Consider the following 22,116-nt stretch of genomic DNA (forward strand, 5'->3'; position numbering starts at 1 on the left):
GGCGGTGCGACGGCCGTGAGGCGAGTGAGGTTGTCCGATCGGGGGGTGATAAAAAAATAATAAAAAAAAAAACTCTAAACTACAGTGCTGAAGTGGTGACTCCTTATGCGTACTACATTGTGTTCAATAATATCTAGACGTTACTGATTCGAGGACGTAGCACGAGTATAATGGACGATTTTTGCACATCAAACTTATTTTGGTATTTTTAATCGGAGGAATAATTATTGTTGATATAATAATATGCAAACAGTAGGTTAAGTACTTACTTCAGAAGTACATGTTACTTCTTTAGGCACGCTGGGTGATTTTGGGTATAATTTTAATGTTAATAGTGCTCGGAGTGCTTGGATCTGAAAACTAATGGTTTTAATTTTAAGTAGTAAGTAGCTTTAGTTTTAAGTTTGCGTTATAATTATCACCACTATATCTTACAAATCTAACACCATACCAGACCATCAATAAGCGTAATTTATTACCTATTTTGAATAAATCATTTGACTTTGACTTTGACTTTAATTACATTTAATTTGAAACTCCAAAAAAAACAACTGTTATTTTATATACCCATGGTAAGTTGCAAGTCCATGGCCTATTTAAATGGTTTTTTTCTCGATTAGGAAACAAGGACGGCTTTTCTAATTTCTCATTCAGTTTAACTTTAAATTAGACTAAACTAACTCGTTTTTGGACATTGACATTTTCAATACATTCCGTAAAATTGAGGAGATTTTATTTGCTGGCAGGCTTACATTACTTGTCAATGTCATTCAAGTGCCAAAAGCGTAGACTGAATAAAAAAGCTAGACTAAAGTACTGTGTAACCGCGACTGAGATAGCGATAGCCCGACGTAACGATGAATAACACGACAATTACCATTGTTTAGTACTCAATATTTGTATTTACCGATCAACAACATTTATATTAAACGTTTTTTATGTGAAAACAAGTAAATAACTAATGAGAAATACAATGATGCCACGAATTCTCAAAGTTTGAAGGCCGGTCGGTGACAAGCAGGTTATTAGAAATAATGTTCTGTGGTTATTAGTATTATTATATTCCAAATCACAGACAATCAGACCAATATGTTATTGGTCTGTGAATCAGACCACAGAGTACATTATATATACTGAATCAGACAATCTGCAATCAGTAGCTTGCGTCAATATTAATTTTTCTATTCTGAATCGTTTCCTAATAAAAGTGCTTTAATAATCCCAGATGTTCCTTCCATTTACTTAATTATATCCATACAGCCTTGTAAAGAATGTTTTCTCTAAAGAACGGCATAAAATAATTCAAAATTATAGAAACTGTATAATGGCCCCTGGCAATAAGGAGCGGCATCCAGGACACACGGGTACCATACCCAAAACGAAAGTGAGAAATAATTGCAATGTACCTCAGGAAGCTGTAACACCAACAAGACGAGACATGGCATCAAACCTGGTGACGGTATTAATACTTTCATTTATTAGCAGCAGTATTTATTTGCATTCACCCAGGCTACATTATTATACAGTTTCTTACTCGCTAGTCGCTACTAGTCTGATTGAACTGAAGTTTTTACAGAACATGTGGCTGTTATTTTTAGATAATTCAGCGAGCCACACTTATTGGATAGCTGCCAATATAATCTAATGGTTTCACACCCTTTGGTCTTCAACATTCTTACTGTTCTATTAATATTAAAATAAAATCAGTCCCTAATTTATTTAAATAATTATACTTTCACCTCTACCATCCTTATGGGAGGATGTTTTTCTAAATTTAAACGTAAGGTATATAGCAGTAATTAATTTAAATATTCTGTTTGTGATCTCAAAGTACAAAAGTGTGGTATATTTTGAAGTGGTTTAAAACACATGCAACATTTTTTAGACTTCTCTGGATTGGGTGCCAGTTTCAGAATATAATGCAAGATCTAACTGTAATCAGTCGAGAAAACAAACTAATAACACATCAGATCAAGAACTAACTGACTTAGGTAAGTAATTCCAAAGTGTATCCTTACTTATTTGTATTTATTTTTTGTTAAGTTCAAAAAGACAACCACTGAAACCAACTTCCTTCCGTTCCCACTAGATTTTAACATGGGGTTATTCAAGGTGTGGATCAACAAATTCCCAAAAAGCAATGTGTTGGCAATTCCTCTGGTTCTGCAAATATTCATGGGATGTCCATAGTCAATATATCAGGTGACCAGCCTGCTCTGTTGTTCGCTGTTTATAAAAAAAAATAGTTTATTCATCAACCCATCGTCGGGCCACTACTGAGGGTGTGTCTCTCAGAATGTCAAGGATTTAACCATAGTCTACCATGCTGGCCAAGTGTGTATTAGCAGACCTCACACACCCAGGATCCTTTAACTAGGATGCTACTTCTTAAACACTTTCTACCATTATTTTTATTTATTTTCAAACTTACAATACCTATATAATTAATTCATGAGTTTGTATTTCTAGATAATTCTGTTGCATACGAGAGTGGGTTTGGGAGGTTTGTCCCTGTGAGGCCACAACCCCGCGCTCTGCCACTGACTGTTCAAAACCGGGAGAATTTATCAGCAGATCAACATGACGATGCTGCCTCAACTTCCTCACATACTTTGCATCCTTACGCACACCAAATGCAGAATGGTAATAAGCTTTTTACTTGCTATAATTTCTTACAGCCTTTGTGGCCATTGAGTAAATAATGACACCTAGTTAAATTATAGAAACAGGTACTTAACAAACTTCTAAAAGGTGGCGTTAAGCTCTTCAGAATTTCTCAAATTAATAATTAAGTATTTTCATCCAAACAAATTCACATAAATGTTATTATTTACAGGCCTAATTCCACATTCTAATCATGCAGCAGCTGCTGTTATGATAGTCAACCCCACAACACCTAATGCTGTTGCAGGGAATATGTCTCAGCAATTTAATGTAAGTCTTTTGAATGATGTCCACAATAATGTTATATTGAACATGTTTGGCTAAATCTTATAACATGGCATAAAATTGACATCTATGGTTCTTTTCACAATACTTGTGATGAAATGTTGCATCGTAAAGTTCTACATCAACGCACAACGCATTGTGGGAACATACATGGAAATCACACTGAGGTGCAACATCATTCTTGAGATGCGTCGTCGCACCGCAAGTATTGTGGAAGGCTCCTATGTGTAGTTTAGAGTGTGAAATAGTCTCACAGTCTTTCAATCAATCTGCTAACGGCGCATTTTGCGTCTTGTGTGAGCTAAACTGAAACAACAATTATTATTGTTATTTCAGTTTTGACCACATTCTAAATGACACAATGCAAACAACTCCCCTACCAAGAATGATATTTTGGCCTCAGCGAACTAAAACACTTTAAAAAAAAAATTCATAGCCATGGTGGGCCCTATCATAACTGGTCCTTTTTTTTCTTTATTTAATTCAAGGCTTTTATAATAGTAGTCTGCGACAGGTCGAGATTGCAATCGAGGTAAGAGGCGGGAGGATGCCCCGCACACCCGTAGTTCACCGATGCTATAGTGCAAAGGCTGTGCATGTGTGCGGGGCACCCCCACTTCGACCATCTCATGCCATCTCGACCTGTCGCGTACTATATGTGTACTGCCATTTCTCAAACAAAATAGAATAGTCTATAAATTAAATAATAAATAGTAGTTACAGTTTCCATGTTAAGTTGAACAGTATTTACTATATTTATTTTATATTTTAGGGTCCTAATCAGAACAGAAATAATTTGACAAGGAATTTAAATTCAACTCGTAATACTTTTGATGGAAATAATCCAAATAATAATAATACTACTTCAAATTCAAGATCTGGTACCAAATCAGTGAATATAATGAACAACATGTATGACCAAGGGCAGGGCAGCTTCAACAATATTAATGAAAATAATCAGGTAAGTCAATCTAATAAAATATCTAGTAACGTAAAACATAAATATTTGGTTGTTTAAGCTGTATTTACTATTAAAGTAAAAATATTAATATCAAGTTTGGAATACAGTCTCACAGAGAGTCAGCCAGAGCTCTAGGAGAAGCGATCGTAGCCGCGTGCCCGGATGCGGCGTCTGTGGAACGTCGACTTGGGCAGATAAGGGAATACATAAGAGTTACGTCGTCCCTTGTTGATACCATGAGGAATTCAGAGGATGAGGTAGGTTTTGCGTGTAGTTAATTTGTGTGAAATACTCGTATACATTAAAGACACAATATTGAAAAAAAAAAATTCCAAACAAAAATGAATAAGTGCATATTTACTTCACGAACGCGTCAACTTTAGTACAGAACCGCGTGCGACTTTTACGTAAACATAACAATGTACTGCTTCATACGTTTGATATGCAGCAAGTACTCCCGCTCCTGCGTCTACAATTTGCCGTGCATACGCACTAAGTTTAAGATTCATATTATTTGATATTTATGCAGTCAATCGATATTTGACTGGTATTCCATTCGTGGGTAAACTGTTGTTCAATTGATTTAGTGTATCTGGCTGTACTTATATAAATTAAAATGAAAATATAATTTAGGCTTTTATTAACCACACAAAAGAAGAATATGACGAACTAATAAAAATGGTAATGCAGTTGAAAGAAAGTGAAACAAAACTTGAGTCTATGTTAGTCCAAATGCAATCTAGCAATGCTGAAGCTTTAAACGAAATTATGACTCAATCTTCTGATCAAGGGATAGTCACAGAATCAGCGAGCAAAAACACTCCTGATAAAGCAATAACGCAAGATAAATCTTGCAATATTAAGTCAAATAATGATAAAAGTGCGACAAAAGCGAATCTAAAGAAAGTAATGAACATTGAAAATGAACATTTGAACAAAACAATTACGAATACTATGGCAGGAGATGAGAATCAAACACAGAATGAAACTGTTGAAGATATTGAAAACGCTTTAGATGAAATTGATAGTGCTAGTGTTGAGATTAAAGAAATAGAATCAATCACATGTGCTGAACCTGAGGTAAAGAAAGACGATAAGCAACTTAATGATATGCTACGAAAAAATATCATGGCGTGTGTGGAAAAAATTGCTATTATGGAGGAAATAAGAAATAAAAATAAAGATTCTATCAGCGCCAATGATCAGGTTTTGTTCTGTTGATGTATGCTGTGCAGTGTGTGTCAACTTTTATTTGAAAGATTTGCATAGCATGCCATTTACAAGTTAAAAAAGTAACCATCTCTAACTTGCTTACAAGATTACTCAATTTTATCAAGGAAATAAATAATTTTGATTTGAGTGTTTGCTTGAAATGTGTTTGATTTAGTATTGTCATTATTTACAACGTAATCTCAAGTTTCCGTGTCATCTCACCCAACTCTAACCATTGCAGCTATTCAATTTTAACCAGTGTACCATTAAATTCATACCATTTTCAGCAAGATGTAGTTGTCAGGCCCGTGTCAGCCCAGAGTAACGGCTCAGCCTACAGTGAGAATGAACTGTGGCAGAATGAGATCAAAAATAAAATGGAGCTATCACAAATTCGCCTCACTGCATTAAAGAAACAACAGAAGCGACTGCTTAAATATCAGGTATGTTTAAAGGATTCTTGAAATACTAACAGAGTTTGTCTCATCTAAATATATGAAAGGAAAAGGTGTCTGATTGATCTATCAACGCACAGCTCAAACTAATGGACGGATCGGGCTGAAATTTGGTATGCCGATAGCTATTATGACATAGGCATCCGCTAAGAAATGATTTTTAAAAATTCAACTGGAATGAAATAGGGCTTTGAAATTTGTGAAGTGCACGCGGACGAAGTCGGGAGCCTAAGCTCGTTGTGTCATAAATACCCTTCTTCAATGTCGTTACCAATATTTAAAATTAAATATACTGATGGATAACAAAAAATTCCAGGCAGAAGCAAAACAACAGTTAGAAGAATTAAACAAGGAGCGGCAATCGCAGGAAATCCATCATCCGTCCACATCACATGAAAACTTTAATGGAATACAGGTCCTAATTTTTAAATAATATCAATAATAATATTTGAAAAGCCCATAATCTGCACTTTAATTTACTTTGCGTGAAGTGAAGTACCCAGAAAGTGTCACAAATCCACCTATGCAATGTGATTAATTCTGTTGTACACATCATCTAAACTGAACTAATATTACAGGGCAAAATATATTGCTATCCCTTTCACAATGCAGAAAGGATAGCACTAGATTTAATTGTCAGTTTAAAGATTGTCTACAGTAGAATTAACCACAATGTTGAAATGATTGTAATGTACCTTTCACCTTAGGTGTGGTGGCGGGACATAGTAAGACTAGCAAGTGCATAACCCATTGCTCAATTCCGTGTGAGCGCAGAACTAATTGGTTTCTTTTTGTTTTTAGAATTTGCCACTTAGTGCCAATTACCAAAATCCGAATCGTATGTACGGTGCGAATCAAATCGGAGTAGCGACGACATTACCACAGTCCAACGAGGCGCTGTCGGGGCCGCAGCTAACCAGCAGCACTGACGACCACGCCCGCTCCACTCACTCTGGACACAGCCAGGACGAGAGGTTCTCTCTGCGCGACGTCAACATAGCCAGCAGCGAGGTCAGTTGAATACCAGAAATAAAAAACCGGCCAAGTGCGAGTTAGACTCTCGCGCACCGAGGGCTCCATACTACAGTCGTATTTTTTTCGACATTTTGCACGATAAATCAAAAAATATTATACATAAAAATAAATAAAAATCTGTTTTAGAATGATAAGGGTATCTTTTTCATTTGAGGTACGGAACCCAAAAAAGGGTCTAAATGCCAGTATATCCGATATTCATTAATTCAAATTGCCAAAGGGACCACTTAAGGATTCTTGAGCGCCTAATATCCAGGTTTCCCTGCAAATTGGCATCCATACAGTAAGGAGTTTCCTAACGCAGCATTTTCCGATGCGCAATCGCCACTACTGCAGTTTGTAACCCCAACGTCCATCGGCACTACGAGCTAGTGTAATCACCTCGTCTCAACCCATTGCCGCCCCACTAAATGAGCTGAGTCTTCGATCAGAATGAGAAGGGTTTAGGCCCTAGTCCACTACGCTAGCCAAGTGCAGGCAAACTTCGTAGTACTCCAATTATCACTTCTTCGCATCCTCTAATAAGATTTTATCAATGTCTAAGAATTGTGCCTAACATAAAGCGATTCACTAGGAGGCGGGGGGCGGCGGGCATGACAGTGAGCCGGAGGACGACGAGGGACTGATGAACGAGCGCGGCCGCATGCTGCAGGCCAAGCTGCGCGAGCTGCAGCTCAAGAAGCAGCACATGGAGAACTTGGTGAGTGTAGCCAACGTGAAATAATCTATGAAGCGGCGGCGGGCGGGCGCGGCAGCCAGACAGACCGCATGCTCTGAATATAGTGCTATCCTTTACCGCAGGGAGCTATTTCGGAACTAGTGTACAGTCAAAGGCCATAAGTCTATTAACACATCATTGCTTTTGATGTTTTGTGTTTTGTGCAATAATAGCTTTGTGAAGTGAATAGGCACTGTAGTTTTTTTATTTTATTTTTTACTACTTTGAACTTATTTTATTGTTATGACGCCAATAGCAAAGGTGAATAGCGATACATTAATTACTTTTACGCTTAAGGCAATGTATTGGATTTGAGCATTATATTATTATTTCTCTTTTATTTAAAAGTAAATGGACCATATTATATAGGATCACATGGTCCACATAATCATCCAATCCATGATAATTAAAAATCCACATAATGGCTACTGAGCTATGAGGTAACTGTTTCAGGTTTCAGAATTTCAAAAACTACAAATGGCAACTCGCCTTGGCAGCTCGCATAATACTTATTCGAGTTCCGGCGAAGATAGTGGCGACGACGAATCCTCGCGCAAATGTAACTATACTTGTAAAATATATACATATACTATATGATTATTGGCCGGTAATGTTAAGTCGATTACAGTACTACCACTTTTATAAGTCGTTTGCGCAGAAATTGCGCAATAAAACACAGACCTTAATGCTTGACGTTAAGATTTTAAGTACAAGAACAACAGAGACTCGTGCTATCTCGCTCGTAATTCGCGCATACAAAACATGGCGCGTAGGCAACAACCAATAGCGCACGGACCCGCGTCATGATTGGCTGATATTTTTCGCGCCACCAAAAAAAGAATTGCTGCGCAGCTACATCGGCGTAACTCATAATAATGGTAGTACTTTAGCACATTAAATATTATTAAAGACAAGAAATTGAATTTATTTTCAATAATTTTAACAGGTACTAAATCGGGCGTTAATCTCAAAAACGAAGATCCATTTAAGTTAATGGAGATAAAGGCGATAAAGACTGCTTTACAAAAAACTAAAGGTATGTACAGTACCAGGCAGTAAACATCGACCTTTAGAAAGAGCGATTTCGTAGAGCGTTGTCTCTGTCGTTGAGACCGACAACACGTCACATAGGTATGCGTGACAGACACCGTTCTACGAAGCCGAAATCTTTTTCCATAGGTTGATGTACAATATTTCCTGCGAGCTACTGTAAACATTATTTAATTAACGTCATAAATTCAACAATTTGAATTCAAATTTGAATTAACATGAATTTAAAATGAAAAAAAATTGTGAATTTGAATGAGTAACGTTTTGCAAATTCTGTTCGGAAAGGGTTCCAGGTTAGCCAGCTTCCATCTTAGACTGCATCATCACTTACCACCAGGTGAGATTGCAGTCTAGGGCTAACTTATATCTGAAGAAAGAAATAAAAGAGCTGTGGCTTACTATTAGTATTTGGACAAGTTAACAGTTTTATAACACAGCAGCAATTATAAAATTATTATGCCACCTTGAAATAGATGTTTTAGAATGTAACGAGTATCATAATTGTGGTTATTTATTCGGGCAGACCTCATGCGGTCGGTAGAAACATTTGAAGCGGACGATCTATCGGGTGTTCATGAAGACTCCTTCCACTTACCTGGCCATTCTAATTTACATGACAAGTGAGTAAACTTTGTGAGCCTGAAACGCTCCTAGAAGTTGTAACAAGGAACTGTATGAAGGGTGTTCTACAGAGGTTACGAGACGGTCATTCACGTTGATTTGTGATGCTTGATGCGCACGTCAAGCGGCTTGATGCGTCCGTCAAGCAGCTAGAGGCACTTTTCTCATTTTGTACATGATCGTCGTACTTATTATAGGTATAAGTACCGCAAATTGCTATTGCGCTGGAACCATGTCTCATTAACATTGAAATGACGTCATTTAGAAGTCAGCCGAAATAAAAATGAGCTATGCTTGATCAAGCCGACGCGAACGTCGCGTCAAACAAAAAATATAAAATCGCATCAATCACGCGTCAAGCAAGTGCTTGACTCAAGTATCAAGCAGACATTGTAAATGGTCAAAATGCTTGACTCAAGCAAAACTACGCACTTATCGTCAAGCCGCTTGACCTTCTCGAAACCTCTTTAGAATCACTAAGCTTTACCATTTTTAGGGTTCCGTACCTCAAAAGGAAAAACGGAACCCTGATAGGATCACTTTGTTGTCTGTCTGTCTGTCTCTCTGTCGGTCTGTCAAGAAACCTACAGGGTATTTATAAGTCTGAAAACCGTGAATTTGCGGTTACATCACACAAAAAAATTATTTATTAAATTGTGTAAAAATATATAATTAAATTGTGGTCATGTACTAATAATTAGTATTTTAAACTTTGGAAGACTATATCAAGTGGGGTATCATATGAAAGAGCTTTACCTGTGGATTCTAAAACTTATTTTTATTTATTTTTATGAATCATAGTTTTTGATTTATCGTGCAAAATGTCGAAAAAATATGACTGTACTACGGAATCCTCGGTGCGCGAGCCTGACTCGCACTTGGCCGGTTTTTTTAAATCAACTAATACTAATTAATGTCTGCATCATTTACCTACTAATTTAAAATGATAAGAGCGATGATTTTATGACAAATCTATTACGCGACAGGTTGAGATGGTAATCGGGGTGGGGACGCCCCGCACATCCACACAGCCCCCCGCGCTAACCCGGCGCGGGTAACGTGCGGCTGTGTGGGGCGTCCCCCGCCTCATACCCCGATCACCATCTCGACCTGTCGCGAACTATAGATTATTGTTTTTTCTGTATAGTAAATCGGAAGGCGGCGGTAGTATGGGCGGCTGGTCTAACGAGGGCAGCGTGTGCCGCGTGCGCAACACATTGCCTCAGAGACACAAGTTCACCAATGAGCAACACTCGCAGCAGCAAGTGCAGCACCAGCAGTTGCAGGTGCAGCAGCATCAGCAGCATATGCAGGCGCAGCAGCATCAGCAACATCTGCAGGCTCAGCAGCATCAGCAACATCAACAGCTCTTGCAGACGCAGAATCAGCAACACCAACAGCAAAGTGAGTAATTTACTCTAAAGTTCACTTTGGAGTGTGTATTGATTTCTAATATTTCATAATTTTCTTAAAGAAACTTGCGTCATAAATATTAACGCCGAAAACATTAGATTCTATTCTAAAGTTCAAATAATCTTTAAATCTATTTAGGATGACTTTTATTTTAATAAAATAAAAATCTTAGGTCACGAAGCTAACATCAACACGTTGCAACAGTTAGCACAAGAGCTTCGTATGGAGACGGAGAAAATTATGGGCGAACGTGCGCGGATTACGGACTTAGTGACCAACAAGGGTAAGAAATCAATACTAATATTATAAATGCGAAATGTGTCTATCTATCTGTCTGACTGCTAGCCTTTCACGGCTCATCCGTTCAACTGATTTTGACGAAATTTGATACTGAGATAGCTTGCATTTTGGGCAAGGACATAGGATACCTTTTATCCCAGAAAAACAAAGAGTTCCCACGGCATTTTTAAAAACCTAAATCCACGCTAACGAAGTCGCGGGCATCATTTAGTTGATAATAAATTAAGTGAATCTAATTTGTACATCAAAATAATGAACTAAGTGAAGTGAAGCTGATTAGATAACTGACTTTTGATTACAATGCAAATGAATGAATTTCGCCCTTACATATTGGTTATATTCTCCTTACCCCACAAATTTTTGAACAATGTGTGTTGCCAGTGATAATTTAGGACAGATGTGGTGGCTAACGTTAGTCTTGATAGAATAGTTCAAAGTCATATACTGGGAGATAGAGATAGTTATGCTCAGAGTTTCTTTACATGGTTGTTACAATAATGAGATCCATAGAAGAATCAGCTTTAGATTATCTCTCGCATCAGACACTATTTTGGTTATCCATAACTAAGTTATAGTCCAACTTGTTGCGAAGTTGAAGTGGTAAAGTTAGGCGAGGCATATAAACGATTTCTCAAAATGCTAGTAGAATGGTGACGTTGATGGTTTGAGCAGGTTTACGACCTTAGAATGTACTTGCATGTCACAGAGAGAAAACAGAAGAAAGTGAACGAGGAGGTGCGATCTCGCGTCGCGGCCTGCGCCGGGCCGGCGGAGCGGCGCCAGATTCAGTTGCGCGCCCTGCTGGCCGACAAGCAGCGCGAACTGGAGGCGCTGCTCAATAAAGAGGTATGTAGTATGTCGCGCGCAGTTTCAACCACAGTTTAACGAAATACTACCAGTTGTTCGACGCCTTTGAAGTCGAGCGATGCCGCCGCTCGTGTTCCTACGCAAATATGCAAGGGTTGTCACAAAATTGGGATTAAAATCGCGGGGAAATCGGTGAAGTTTTAGACCCTTGTTCTGTTTAGAATTCGCATAGCATCCGTAGACAGAACAGTAATGCACCATTTTATGATAGAACTTACTAAACGACACTTAAAATATTTAAAACCACGCTCACGTAAACCCTCGTCCATCAAACGCGCAGACTACGCGAATCTGCGCGCAGCGGGCCGCGCCGCCCGCGCTCCGCAACCCACCCCCCGTTGCTCTGTACAAGCACATTCGTAATCGGACTGTATATTTCAAGGCTGTGTTTTCAACCGACGAGAACTGCAAACTGGAGGTGCTGCTCAAATAAGGATGTAACAAGAAAGAATGGTTAATTCAGTAGGAATGAAAAACCGTTCGGTGTCGTGAAACACCCGGCAGAAACGAAGCTGTACGTTAGCTCGCTCATCACATGGGCGTTTTATCGGCGCATTCGTACGTTATACGATTAACTATTTAGGTCTTTCTCCCAAAAGTCAATTAAGAAGCTTCGCTTCAATAATTTGGGCATGTTATTATATTTTCCGAAGACCAACTTATGGGTATTATAATAGGCTAGTTGACACTTTTTTTAAGTAGGTCTTAAATGGTTGATATTTGTCCTATTAGATCAAAAAAATTAACACTATATTTTTTTGCGCCCTAAAAACCGTAAAACTTTAATTTAAAAATATATTTTTCTTAGACAGGTGAAAACACTGTCGGCCATGTTTGGCCGATAGATTATCTGTGCTCTGACGTCATGCATTTGTAAACAGCATAACCTCCCAAAGTTTAATAAACATGACTTCTATACTAGTTTACATGGAAAATATAGTAATTATCGTTATTGTATCATCCGAGAATGTAAAAACGCATCGATAAAGACCACAGGAAAGTTGTGGATTAGAGTGCCCAGTGAAATAAATATACGTAACACGATCCTATATGACTAACGACTGCAACCCAAATTTATTTTTGCAAAGATCACTTCGTTGTAAGTCTTACTTAATAACTTATTCAATTTATAAAGAGAAAACGATATTTTTTTACGTTTACTATGAGTTTTTAGAAATATATAAAAACTAGCTTATGCTCGTGACTTCGCCCGCGTGGACTTCATAAATTTCAAACCCCCGTTTAACCCACTCAGGGGTGGAATTTCAAAAAATCCTTTCCTAGTGGATACCTTCTCTTTACCTACAAAGAACACACCCACCAAATTTCATGTATCTAGGACCAGCTGGTTAGATGTTTAGGCTGTGCGTTGATATATAAGTTAGTCAGGACTTTAAATTTTATATATATGGATACTACGTTAGTCCACGCGTGACATAGGGATGACATTTCTTTTTTTACATATTTAATGACGTCACATTATGGCTGACAGCGTTTTCTGCGTTTCAAATAAAAATAAAAACTGTATTTTTTTTAATTGGATTTATATATCCATCCTGCGTTTTTAATAATTGTTATTGATATATTTCGTTGTCTTAAGCAAATACTATAATAAATAATCATTTATTGGACGAAATTAGATATGAGTCAAGTAGCCTATATGTTAAGACTTTACCACCACTTTAAATACCACCGATTGATCCGAAACTCAGCTATTCTATCTATCCATCTTCTCTGGATTTTTACAATTATTTATGATTTTCACAGTGTTCATGTGATTATTACTTAATACTTATTTACTTTTTAGACCCTTTCCATGCCATCGGAAGCCCAGAAAATTAAAACCGATTCGCGCGCTGCATCCGTCGTAAATCACTCCTATAACAGGTATACATTTTTCTTCAACGAGTTTGATATGATTATTAATTTTGTGTAAAACATACTGTTATTGTTAATTTGTTACAGCGAACATGAAGAACCGGAGTCTCGGTCAGAACATGTTCCAATGGACTCACAGAATTCGAGAGATACTGAAAACTTTAGGGTATGTAGAACAAAACAAATACGTCATAAACAGTGGTGTGCACAGAAGGGGGCGGTCCCAACCCCGATTTCCCGATGACCTGTCGAATACTCATGGCAATGTAATACAGCAAAACGAACAATCCAAAATTTTCTTTTTCTGCATATTTTACTCGAGTTCAAAATGTACCTACTCTTCTGTGGAACACGCAGGTTGCTATGCAAATAATTAAGAACGCATTTTGGTTTTCTTCTAACTTCTAAATGATGTGTATGAAAAAGATTTAATTTAATTAATTTATTATTTATTTTCATTTATTTATTAAGTTCTAATAATTTTCTTCCCGCTTGATGAGACGATATTAAATTTTAACATGCAGTCATTTTTGTTTGTTGTATACTTTCTGGAATACGAATGTATGAGATTTGCCTATTCGGAGTTTTGTATATAATAAATTCTTGATGATAAGTACGTAAAAATTAAATCATATATTTTGTTATAGGGGGGAGGTGACAGCGTCCTAGGTGCTAGATCTATTAACACAGTCCCTTCGCATCTCGGCAGTGCTTACGGCAGCGATAGCGATAGGTAATGTTATACACTTACGTCTACTAATCCTAACCGTCGTAGAGCCAGGCCTACAGATTACAGAGTACAGTTGAAGCGGCCTTTTAGATGACAACCGTAATCCAGCTTTGTTTATCTAGTCAAGACTCTAGTCTAGTTAATCTGGCCCCCGCGGGATTTTCAAAAAACCAATCCACGCGGGCGTAGTCGCGGGCATCATCTCTTTGCATTATGCGCAGGATACATGCACCTAAAAGGCCCTTTCGGCTCTACTCTGTTGTCTGACGGTATAGGCGTGGAGATGCGCCTTGATACGAAGTTTTGAAAAACATCATCTCAAATAGATGTTTTATGTTGGTAGTGCTTCCAGAAATAACTCCAACCAAAGGACCCGACCCAGGAGGCGTCCCACTCAGGACCGACAGTCAGAAGAAAATAATGTAAGTACTAATATTATTGTGAATACTGTTTTGCTTATTTAGCCATAAAACATGCAGTTGGGTCGTCACTATTGCTAACAACTGTCATTCAAACTTAGCTATATTAATTAAGGACTACTAAAGTAGGTAATAAATATTTCAAAATATTTTTTCCCAGATTACAGTCACAAATAACAATAACGTGAATATGCGTCACGAGCCGCGCGCGGAGTCCTCGAACGTTAATCTAGTTCCGCCCGTTGCACAAAACAGTAAGTAGCATTCATACTCCAATGTACAGTAGCCAGCAGGAAAGAGATTTGTAGAGCGTTGTCTCATACTTACGTGACGTTTTATCGGTCTCAACGACAGAGACAACGCTCTATGAATCCGCTATCTCTTTCTAAAGGTAATGTACAATATTTCCTGCCAGTTGTACAGTGTGTGTTTTTTAACTGGGACATTGTAGGAAATCCAAAAAATATAGGAAAACTGTCTTAGGAGCTAGGTCTTTTTTTGTGGAAACAATTTTCACATAGTAATTTTTTTGGTCAAATGTGAGTTATAAAAAATAAATGAAATTGACAACTTTTTGTCGACTCAGTTTCATATAAGGAAAAGTTTCAGTTATATTGTATTGGAAGAAAAAACCGGCCAAGTGCGAGTCAGACTCGCGCACTGAGGGTTCCGTACTACAATCGTATTTTTATCGACATTTTGCACGATAAATCAAAAACTATTATGCCTAAAAATAAATAAAAATCTGTTTTAGAATTTAAAATTATTTCTAGAATATACAAATAAAGCCCTTTCATATGATACCCCACTTGGTATAGTAATCTTACTTTGAAAGTTGAAAATAGCAATATTTTTTCATGACCACAATTAAATTTTTTTGTGTGATGTAACCACAAATTCACGGTTTTCAGATTTTTCCCCGAATGTCAGCTATAAGACCTACTTACCTGCCATATTTCATGATTCTAGGTCAACGGGAAGTACCCTGTAGGTTTCTTGACAGACCGACAGACAGACAGACAACAAAGTGATCCTATAAGGGTTCCGTTTTTCCTTTTGAGGTACCGAACCCTAAAAATCGGAACAGCAGAAGTTATGCACAAACCATTCAAGTTCCTCATAATGACTAGTGGTCTAGACTTCGGCTTCCTACTCCAGGGGTCTAAGATCTCGTACATTTTCAGACTTTTGCAACTTTATATTTAAGTTGTACTTTGGGAAGCTAATATTTTTTTGTATGTTGTAGACGATGCCGCTGGAAATGTCCCATACTCTCACCTACCACCGACGTGTTGGAATACGAATAAATCCAATCAGGTATTTACATAGATTATTTAAATATGAAAGGCTCTAGATCGAGGTCTACAAACATCAAAACCTAAGGATCTCTTGCACCGAATTGATAGAAAAATTAGCTTAAATACATTTAAAATGTTGGTGCAAGTCGACCTAATTGATCGTGATATTGACAGGATACGCGGACGAACCAGTTCACGCAAAATAGCCACTCACAGACCATGGACCGCCTGCTGGGCACGCCGCAGGTGGCGTTCCCGCCCACTCTGCCCTACAACATGATGATGCCGTACGGTGAGTTACACGACCCACCTGATAATAGACGTCCTAAGCAAGTCCTTAACGACGGGGACCAACCAATCCACCCGTCCCAACGTCATTCTAAGCCGTGGTCCGAGCCTCACAGGAGGCGCCCTTAGGAGGACGCCCTAGGGCTCATTACCCAATAGGGCCTACGCAGCATAGTCAATCCGAAACAACACAAGGTGAGTTAGGTTTAGCGATGGGAGATTCCGAGATATTTCAACAAACGCGAGAACCGCAATTGAGATACTTTTTCAATCGAGGGAACGATTCTTACGCTCTACCATAAAACCATCGAGATGTTTTTCGATCATTTCGATTGTGTCGAGCAGTTGAGTTTTATATTTTATGTGATTAACGAAACGAACTACAAATTCATATAAAACAAAGTCGTTTCGTCAAGCTTAAATTAGGTCGAGTAGATTGCGAAATGACGGACTAGCGTATCGAAAAAATTTATAAGTCGCATTGGCAAAATTAGTTTGCGCAGAAAAGCGCAACTTAACGCTGCCGCATAATCCTAATTTCGCCGTCATAATTCGCGCGTACAAAACATGGCGCGTCGGCAATAATGGAGGACGAACAAGCGCTATGATTAGCCGAGATATTTTCGCGCCATTCAAAAAATGTCTGCGCAAGTACCTCAGCGCTACATAATAAAAGTGAACTGGGAAAAGACGTAAGCACTATTTATTGGTTGTGCACTGCTCAGGCATGGTGGGCGGCTGCGGCTGCGGCTGCGGGCTGTGGGGCGCGTGGTGCTGGCAGCAGCTCGTCATGCAGCAGCGCGAGATACACGCGCTGCGCGACCAGCTCTCGCACGTGAGTAGCGGCGCTATCGCAGCCTATAGAGTACAGATACTTCATACCCATCTACATCGGTGATAGTATATTTAAGAAAAGACGGGCCGTGTCTAATCTGCTATAATGTGCTTAGAGCTTATGTTCACGCACCTGCTAAGTTATAAAAAAAATAAACCCTACTTCAATACCGGCCTAACCACATTTTTTAATTTTTAGTGTTTGTGGTTAGGCCGGTATTGAAGTAGTTTTTTTTTAAAAATACACAATTTTTAGTGCTATGTTTAAAAACCTACTATTCACTAAGATATTACACTGATCGCGAGCAATTTACCTTTATCCGTTGAGGAGTTCCATAATCTATATCCCACGGGATTTTTAAATCCACACGGACGAAGTCGCGGGCATCATCTAGTGATTCATATTTATGCATTTTAGCTGGAAGAGCGTTGGCGAGCTGAAACCGCTTCGCACACCCTAAACAACCAAGTGCCGCCCGGCAACCGTGCCAATAACTATTGGGACAACTTTAGAAGGTAATTTAACATAAATACGATAGCTGGTGCCATATCGCTGACAAATTCTAAAAACACTGTGATATCTTTATATATGTAATGTATTTTTAATTTCAGATATTAGAAAACAACATTTATAAAATAATACATATTTAAATATTTGTAACGTAGTATTTATGTACATAAAATATAATATATTCCGGTCACTGCACTTCTAACGCACTCGAGGGTAAGGATCGTGTGACAGTGTTACCTTGTGGCTTTGTTATTCATCATAATTTATTAATTAAATATTTATTTATGTCCACAATTGTCTCCTTAACACATTCAATGAATAGCGGCTTATTTAGTCTTAGTAAGTTTTTCTACTAACAATCTAATATAACAACCGATTTGCTCAATCGTTAGGAGCAAATTCAATAAATCCCTCGGATCAAGGCATTAAGATTTAGCGCCGTTATCATACATTTGCTAGAATGTGTTAGACTAGAGTAACACGCGAGAGTGAGATCGCTGATCGTGTTTTCGTCCGCAGCTACTCGCGGCAGAACCTGCTGTCAGCGGCTAGCAAGAGCAACGCCGAGGGCCCCCCGCCGGCCGCGCCGCTCGCCGCGCGCTCGCACAACAGCTTGCACCGCGCACCCTCCTCGCCCTCGCTCGCGCCAAAGCGCAACACCGACGCGCCGCCCGAGCCGCGGCGTGCGCGCCGCAACCTGGCGCCCGACGTGCTCAACGTCAACCAGAACCCCAACCTGGCGCCCGCCGCGCGCGAGGCGCACGACAAGGCGACGTCCAAGCTGTTCGACCTGCTGCGCGAGAACATCTACTCGGAGGTGACGACGCTCATCGGCGTCAACGAGGCGCACCCCGACTTCCTCATCCAGCTGTTCCGCGAGCTGCAGCTCGTCAGCTCCGAACCGCTCCGCCAGCGCGTGCTGCGCTCGATACGCGGCGCGCTGCGCGCCGACGCCGACCCCGCGCCCGACGACCGCGTCGTGCGCTTCCTGCTCGCGCGCGCCAACGACGCCTGCGACGCCGAGCTGCTAGAGGCGCTGGCCGCCCTCATCCTGGGCGGCGTCGCCGACGCGCGCCGCACCAAGAGGCTCGTCGACTCGCTCGGCAAGTACGAGGGGATGAGAGTGTGCGACGTCTCGAGCGATATCATCGAGAACTTGCCGCAGTTGAGTTCCAGAAGTACCGAGGACGAGGAGTCCGCGCATTTGACGAGTGAAATATCCGAATCCTCGATCCTGCAGGACGTGGCGGGCTCGCTGAACCTATTCAGCTCGAGCGAGCCCCGCCTGCACCAGATGAACGCGTGCCCCTACGACATGTGGCCGGGCCATGTGCACGTGGACGTGGACGGCGCGGAGCTGAACGACGGCAGCCCGCGCTCGAGCCGTGCGGACAAGGTGGACCTGGTGGACTGCTCGGAGATGCACAACGGCGATCTGGCGGAGGCCGACCAGACGTGCCGCGCCGAGAGCGAGGCGGGCGCCGCGCCGGTCGAGGCGCCGGGCGGCGCCGACGCGCTGCCGGACGTCGTGGACACGGAAGAGGTCACGCCCACTGAGGTAATGCGACACGTACTGTATTGTAGATGTCTGCCCCTAATCAATTGCGCTAACCGTAACGACTAACATTCTTGGTTTGCTTTATAGCCCAGTCAATTTAGCTCAAAAAATATGGGTAAGGTTACTATAATTTGCATAGAGCTGAACATTTGTATGAATGTTTACTATTATGAATCGAATGTGAAAAGTCCCCATGGATCTGAAATTTGCAAAAAAAATATTCAAGGTCAAAGTTCACAAATATAGGTTTTTTGCGTTGTTCAGCCAAACTGTAAGTTTTATCACAAAAATAGGTTAGACAAAATTGTAGATCATGCAATTATTTTATCTACAAAAATTGTCTTTATATTTTTCTCCTAAAATTCACCGTCTCTGAAATATTACGATATAGTTACAAATAGTTCAAAAAGTAGTTTTCTTCATAAGTACCTCGCGTTTAAACATCTCTAGAGCCTCAGAATACAGAATTTGTTCTGTATTCTGAGACTGGAGTTAAAGTAAAAGTATTTTCATATTGGTCTGTTTAACCATACAAACACAACAATTTATGAGAATACTAGCTTATTCCCGCAACTTCGCCCGCGTGGACTACCCAAATTTCAAACCCCCATACCAAATTTTAGCCCGATCCGTCCAGTAGTTTGGGCTGTATATTGATAGATCAGTCAGTCAGCTTTTCCTTTTATATTGTACTAGCAGATGCCCGCGACTTCATCCGCGTACTGGTTTCTCATGAGATCTGAAATTTTCCCGCTGCAAAAGGCCTCACTTACCTACATGCCAATTTTCATATCTCTAACTTAAAAAACATAGGATTTTCATATAACCCTTCCACCCCTATTTTACTCCCTTAGGGGGGGAATTTAGTTAGACCCTTTCTTATCTGATACCTACCCCCTAGAAATAGCCTACATTTCAAATTTCAAGTAAAAATAACAATTGTTAAAACTTTTCTATAAAAACATTGCCCTCCTATTTTACCAGCCTTAAGGGGGGAATTTCCCAAATTGAATTATACAGATTTTTATTATTTAAAGCTAATAACCTAAATGTCGATTTTTACGTCTCTAACTCCAAAAACATAGGACTTTCATACAACCTTCGACCCCCCCTTTCGCACCCTTAGGGGGGGAATTTTTCAAAACCGTTTCTTAGCTGACACCTACGTCCAAGAAAGAACCTACCTTCCAAATTTCAAGTTTGTAGGCTTTATAGTTTCTGAGATTTCGTGATTAGTCAGTCAGTCAGTCAGTGTCAGAGTTTTTTAACTATTTGAATCATAATATCTCAGAATGATGAATCTTAGGAGAAAAAGTGTAAAGACAATTTTTATACATATTAATTGCATGATTTTTATGATAAAACTTACCGTTTGGCGAATACGACGAAAAAACTATGTGTGAACTTTGAGCTTGAACATTTTTTTTTGGAAATATCGGATCAATGGGTACTATTTATAATGGTGTTCTGAACATTTGTACAAATTTTCAGCTCTATGCGAATTTTTGTAACATTGAATGTTTAATTTGAGTGGGCTAATACCAAATAACGTGCTTATTGGTTCTATATTATAACAACTGCAAGCTTTGTATTCTATCATTTTTAATATTTGTACAACAAATATTTTGTATCTACCTTACCTAACTAAATTAAGTGCTCATTTGTATATAATAAATGAAATGACTGAAAATGCTTTTTTACTTCTCGTCGTGTTATCGCTTTATGTAGATGGATAGGGATGAAGTACCTTCATTAACATATTCATAGCGGCAATAGAAATACACATTCTGTGAAAATTTTAACTATTACGGTTAATAAGATACAGCCCACTGACAGACAGACGGACGAACAACGGAGGCTTATTAATACCGTTGGCACCCTACGGGTACGGAATCCTAAAAATAGACACATTGCCGACTGTCGTAGTCGTTTAAAACTACACAAATTCGTGTGAAGCAAATTCTCCGAGACGGGTTTGATGTGCTCCCTCGTTGGATCACTGTAGTTAGTAGGGAGACCCATGGAACTAGGAATCAGCTTACTTTATTACTTAGCATTCATGATGGACGTGGTGTATAGGATTATTCGATTACAAGTTAGTCCTTGACGGCGATCACACATGGTGGCAAGTAAGGATGCAGTTAAGATGGTAGCGGGCTAACTTGGAAGGGGCATAGCAGTTTCTTCAATTAAATACTTATACCTATACTTACCCCTTATCGATTTCTGCACACCATCGTACCAGAACGCTAAATAGCTTGGCGGCACGGCTTTGCCGGGAATAACTAACCACGGTCCCGCCATGTCAAACTCAAATCATTTTCAACTACATATTTGATTTGGCAACACACATTATGTTAAATCGGATTGGGTTCATTACATTAATTGGTTTAAGGTGTTTTTAGTAAGAAAAATAAAACAACAATTTAACAATAACAATTTAATACAGAGATCTCATATTCAGGTACTTAAATCACAGATAAAAATAAATATTTAAGATGCTTGACTTTAGATTATGTACAATTTTATGCTTTTACCCCAAGACATATTATCATGGATGGAATATAAAACTTTGATATGTTTACATTAAAGGCTGAAGCAGAGTGGCTTGGGCTTGACCGTGTGCCAACAAGGCTGCACATGGAAGAAGCATCTGAAAAACAGAAAGGTGAAAATTAATATTAAATTAAATTGGAGAAAACACCCAAACATCAAACATTTCTGCTTGATCTATTGTTTGAGTGAACCTGAAAAAAATAAAATTAGATCTTCTTTATCTGCATCTGTAACAGAAAAACAGAACAAATCGAAATTAATGTCCTTTTCCTTTTTTCCAGATTAAGAGTGAGAAGTGAAGCATCATGACATTCTCCAATTCATCATTCATGTCATACTTTATATACCGTGTTGTATTCTCTTTTATTATTTGATTGCTGTTTATATTTCATTGGTTATGTTATAATATTTAATTTATTTAGAATAAATAAATATATAAAGCGCTAGTTTCTTTCTTCATTGA

General features: G+C 39.1%; 1 protein-coding gene across 9 annotated transcripts; it reads left to right on the forward strand.

The window, feature by feature from the left end:
* Positions 1-1,153: 1,153 nt before the first annotated feature.
* LOC117983341 (uncharacterized protein DDB_G0290301-like) lies at positions 1,154-22,094 on the forward strand. Of its 9 annotated transcripts, XM_034969854.2 has the most exons (29): positions 1,154-1,459; positions 1,886-1,991; positions 2,470-2,643; positions 2,837-2,934; positions 3,722-3,910; positions 4,018-4,167; positions 4,544-5,116; positions 5,410-5,565; positions 5,894-5,992; positions 6,379-6,588; positions 7,187-7,312; positions 7,784-7,889; positions 8,277-8,366; positions 8,904-9,000; positions 10,149-10,405; positions 10,587-10,697; positions 11,421-11,560; positions 13,389-13,468; positions 13,547-13,625; positions 14,107-14,192; positions 14,533-14,611; positions 14,769-14,862; positions 15,855-15,925; positions 16,081-16,198; positions 16,920-17,029; positions 17,447-17,544; positions 18,059-19,097; positions 21,690-21,765; positions 21,935-22,094. In XM_034969854.2, exons 1-29 carry the CDS (start codon positions 1,325-1,327, stop codon positions 21,937-21,939), a joined length of 4,752 nt encoding a protein of 1,583 aa, XP_034825745.1. In that variant the 5' UTR covers positions 1,154-1,324; the 3' UTR covers positions 21,940-22,094. The 9 variants fall into 9 exon arrangements, with proteins under 9 accessions (XP_034825745.1, XP_034825744.1, XP_034825747.1 ...); XM_034969853.2 differs by having other exon boundaries at positions 21,690-22,094; XM_034969856.2 differs by lacking the exon at positions 21,690-21,765.
* The last annotated feature ends 22 nt before the right edge of the window (positions 22,095-22,116 follow it).

The sequence above is a fragment of the Maniola hyperantus genome, chromosome 6 (genome assembly GCF_902806685.2).
Source record: "Maniola hyperantus chromosome 6, iAphHyp1.2, whole genome shotgun sequence".
Lineage (NCBI taxonomy): Eukaryota > Metazoa > Arthropoda > Insecta > Lepidoptera > Nymphalidae > Maniola > Maniola hyperantus.

Coding starts and splice junctions, on each gene's coding strand:
- LOC117983341 (XM_034969853.2), top strand. CDS start 1,325: ATGGCCCCTGGCAATAAGGAGCGGCATCCAGGACACACGGGTACCATA. Junction 6,589..7,186: donor TCAACATAGCCAGCAGCGAG/GTCAGTTGAATA, acceptor GCGATTCACTAG/GAGGCGGGGGGCGGCGGGCA. Junction 10,406..10,586: donor TCAGCAACACCAACAGCAAA/GTGAGTAATTTA, acceptor TAAAAATCTTAG/GTCACGAAGCTAACATCAAC.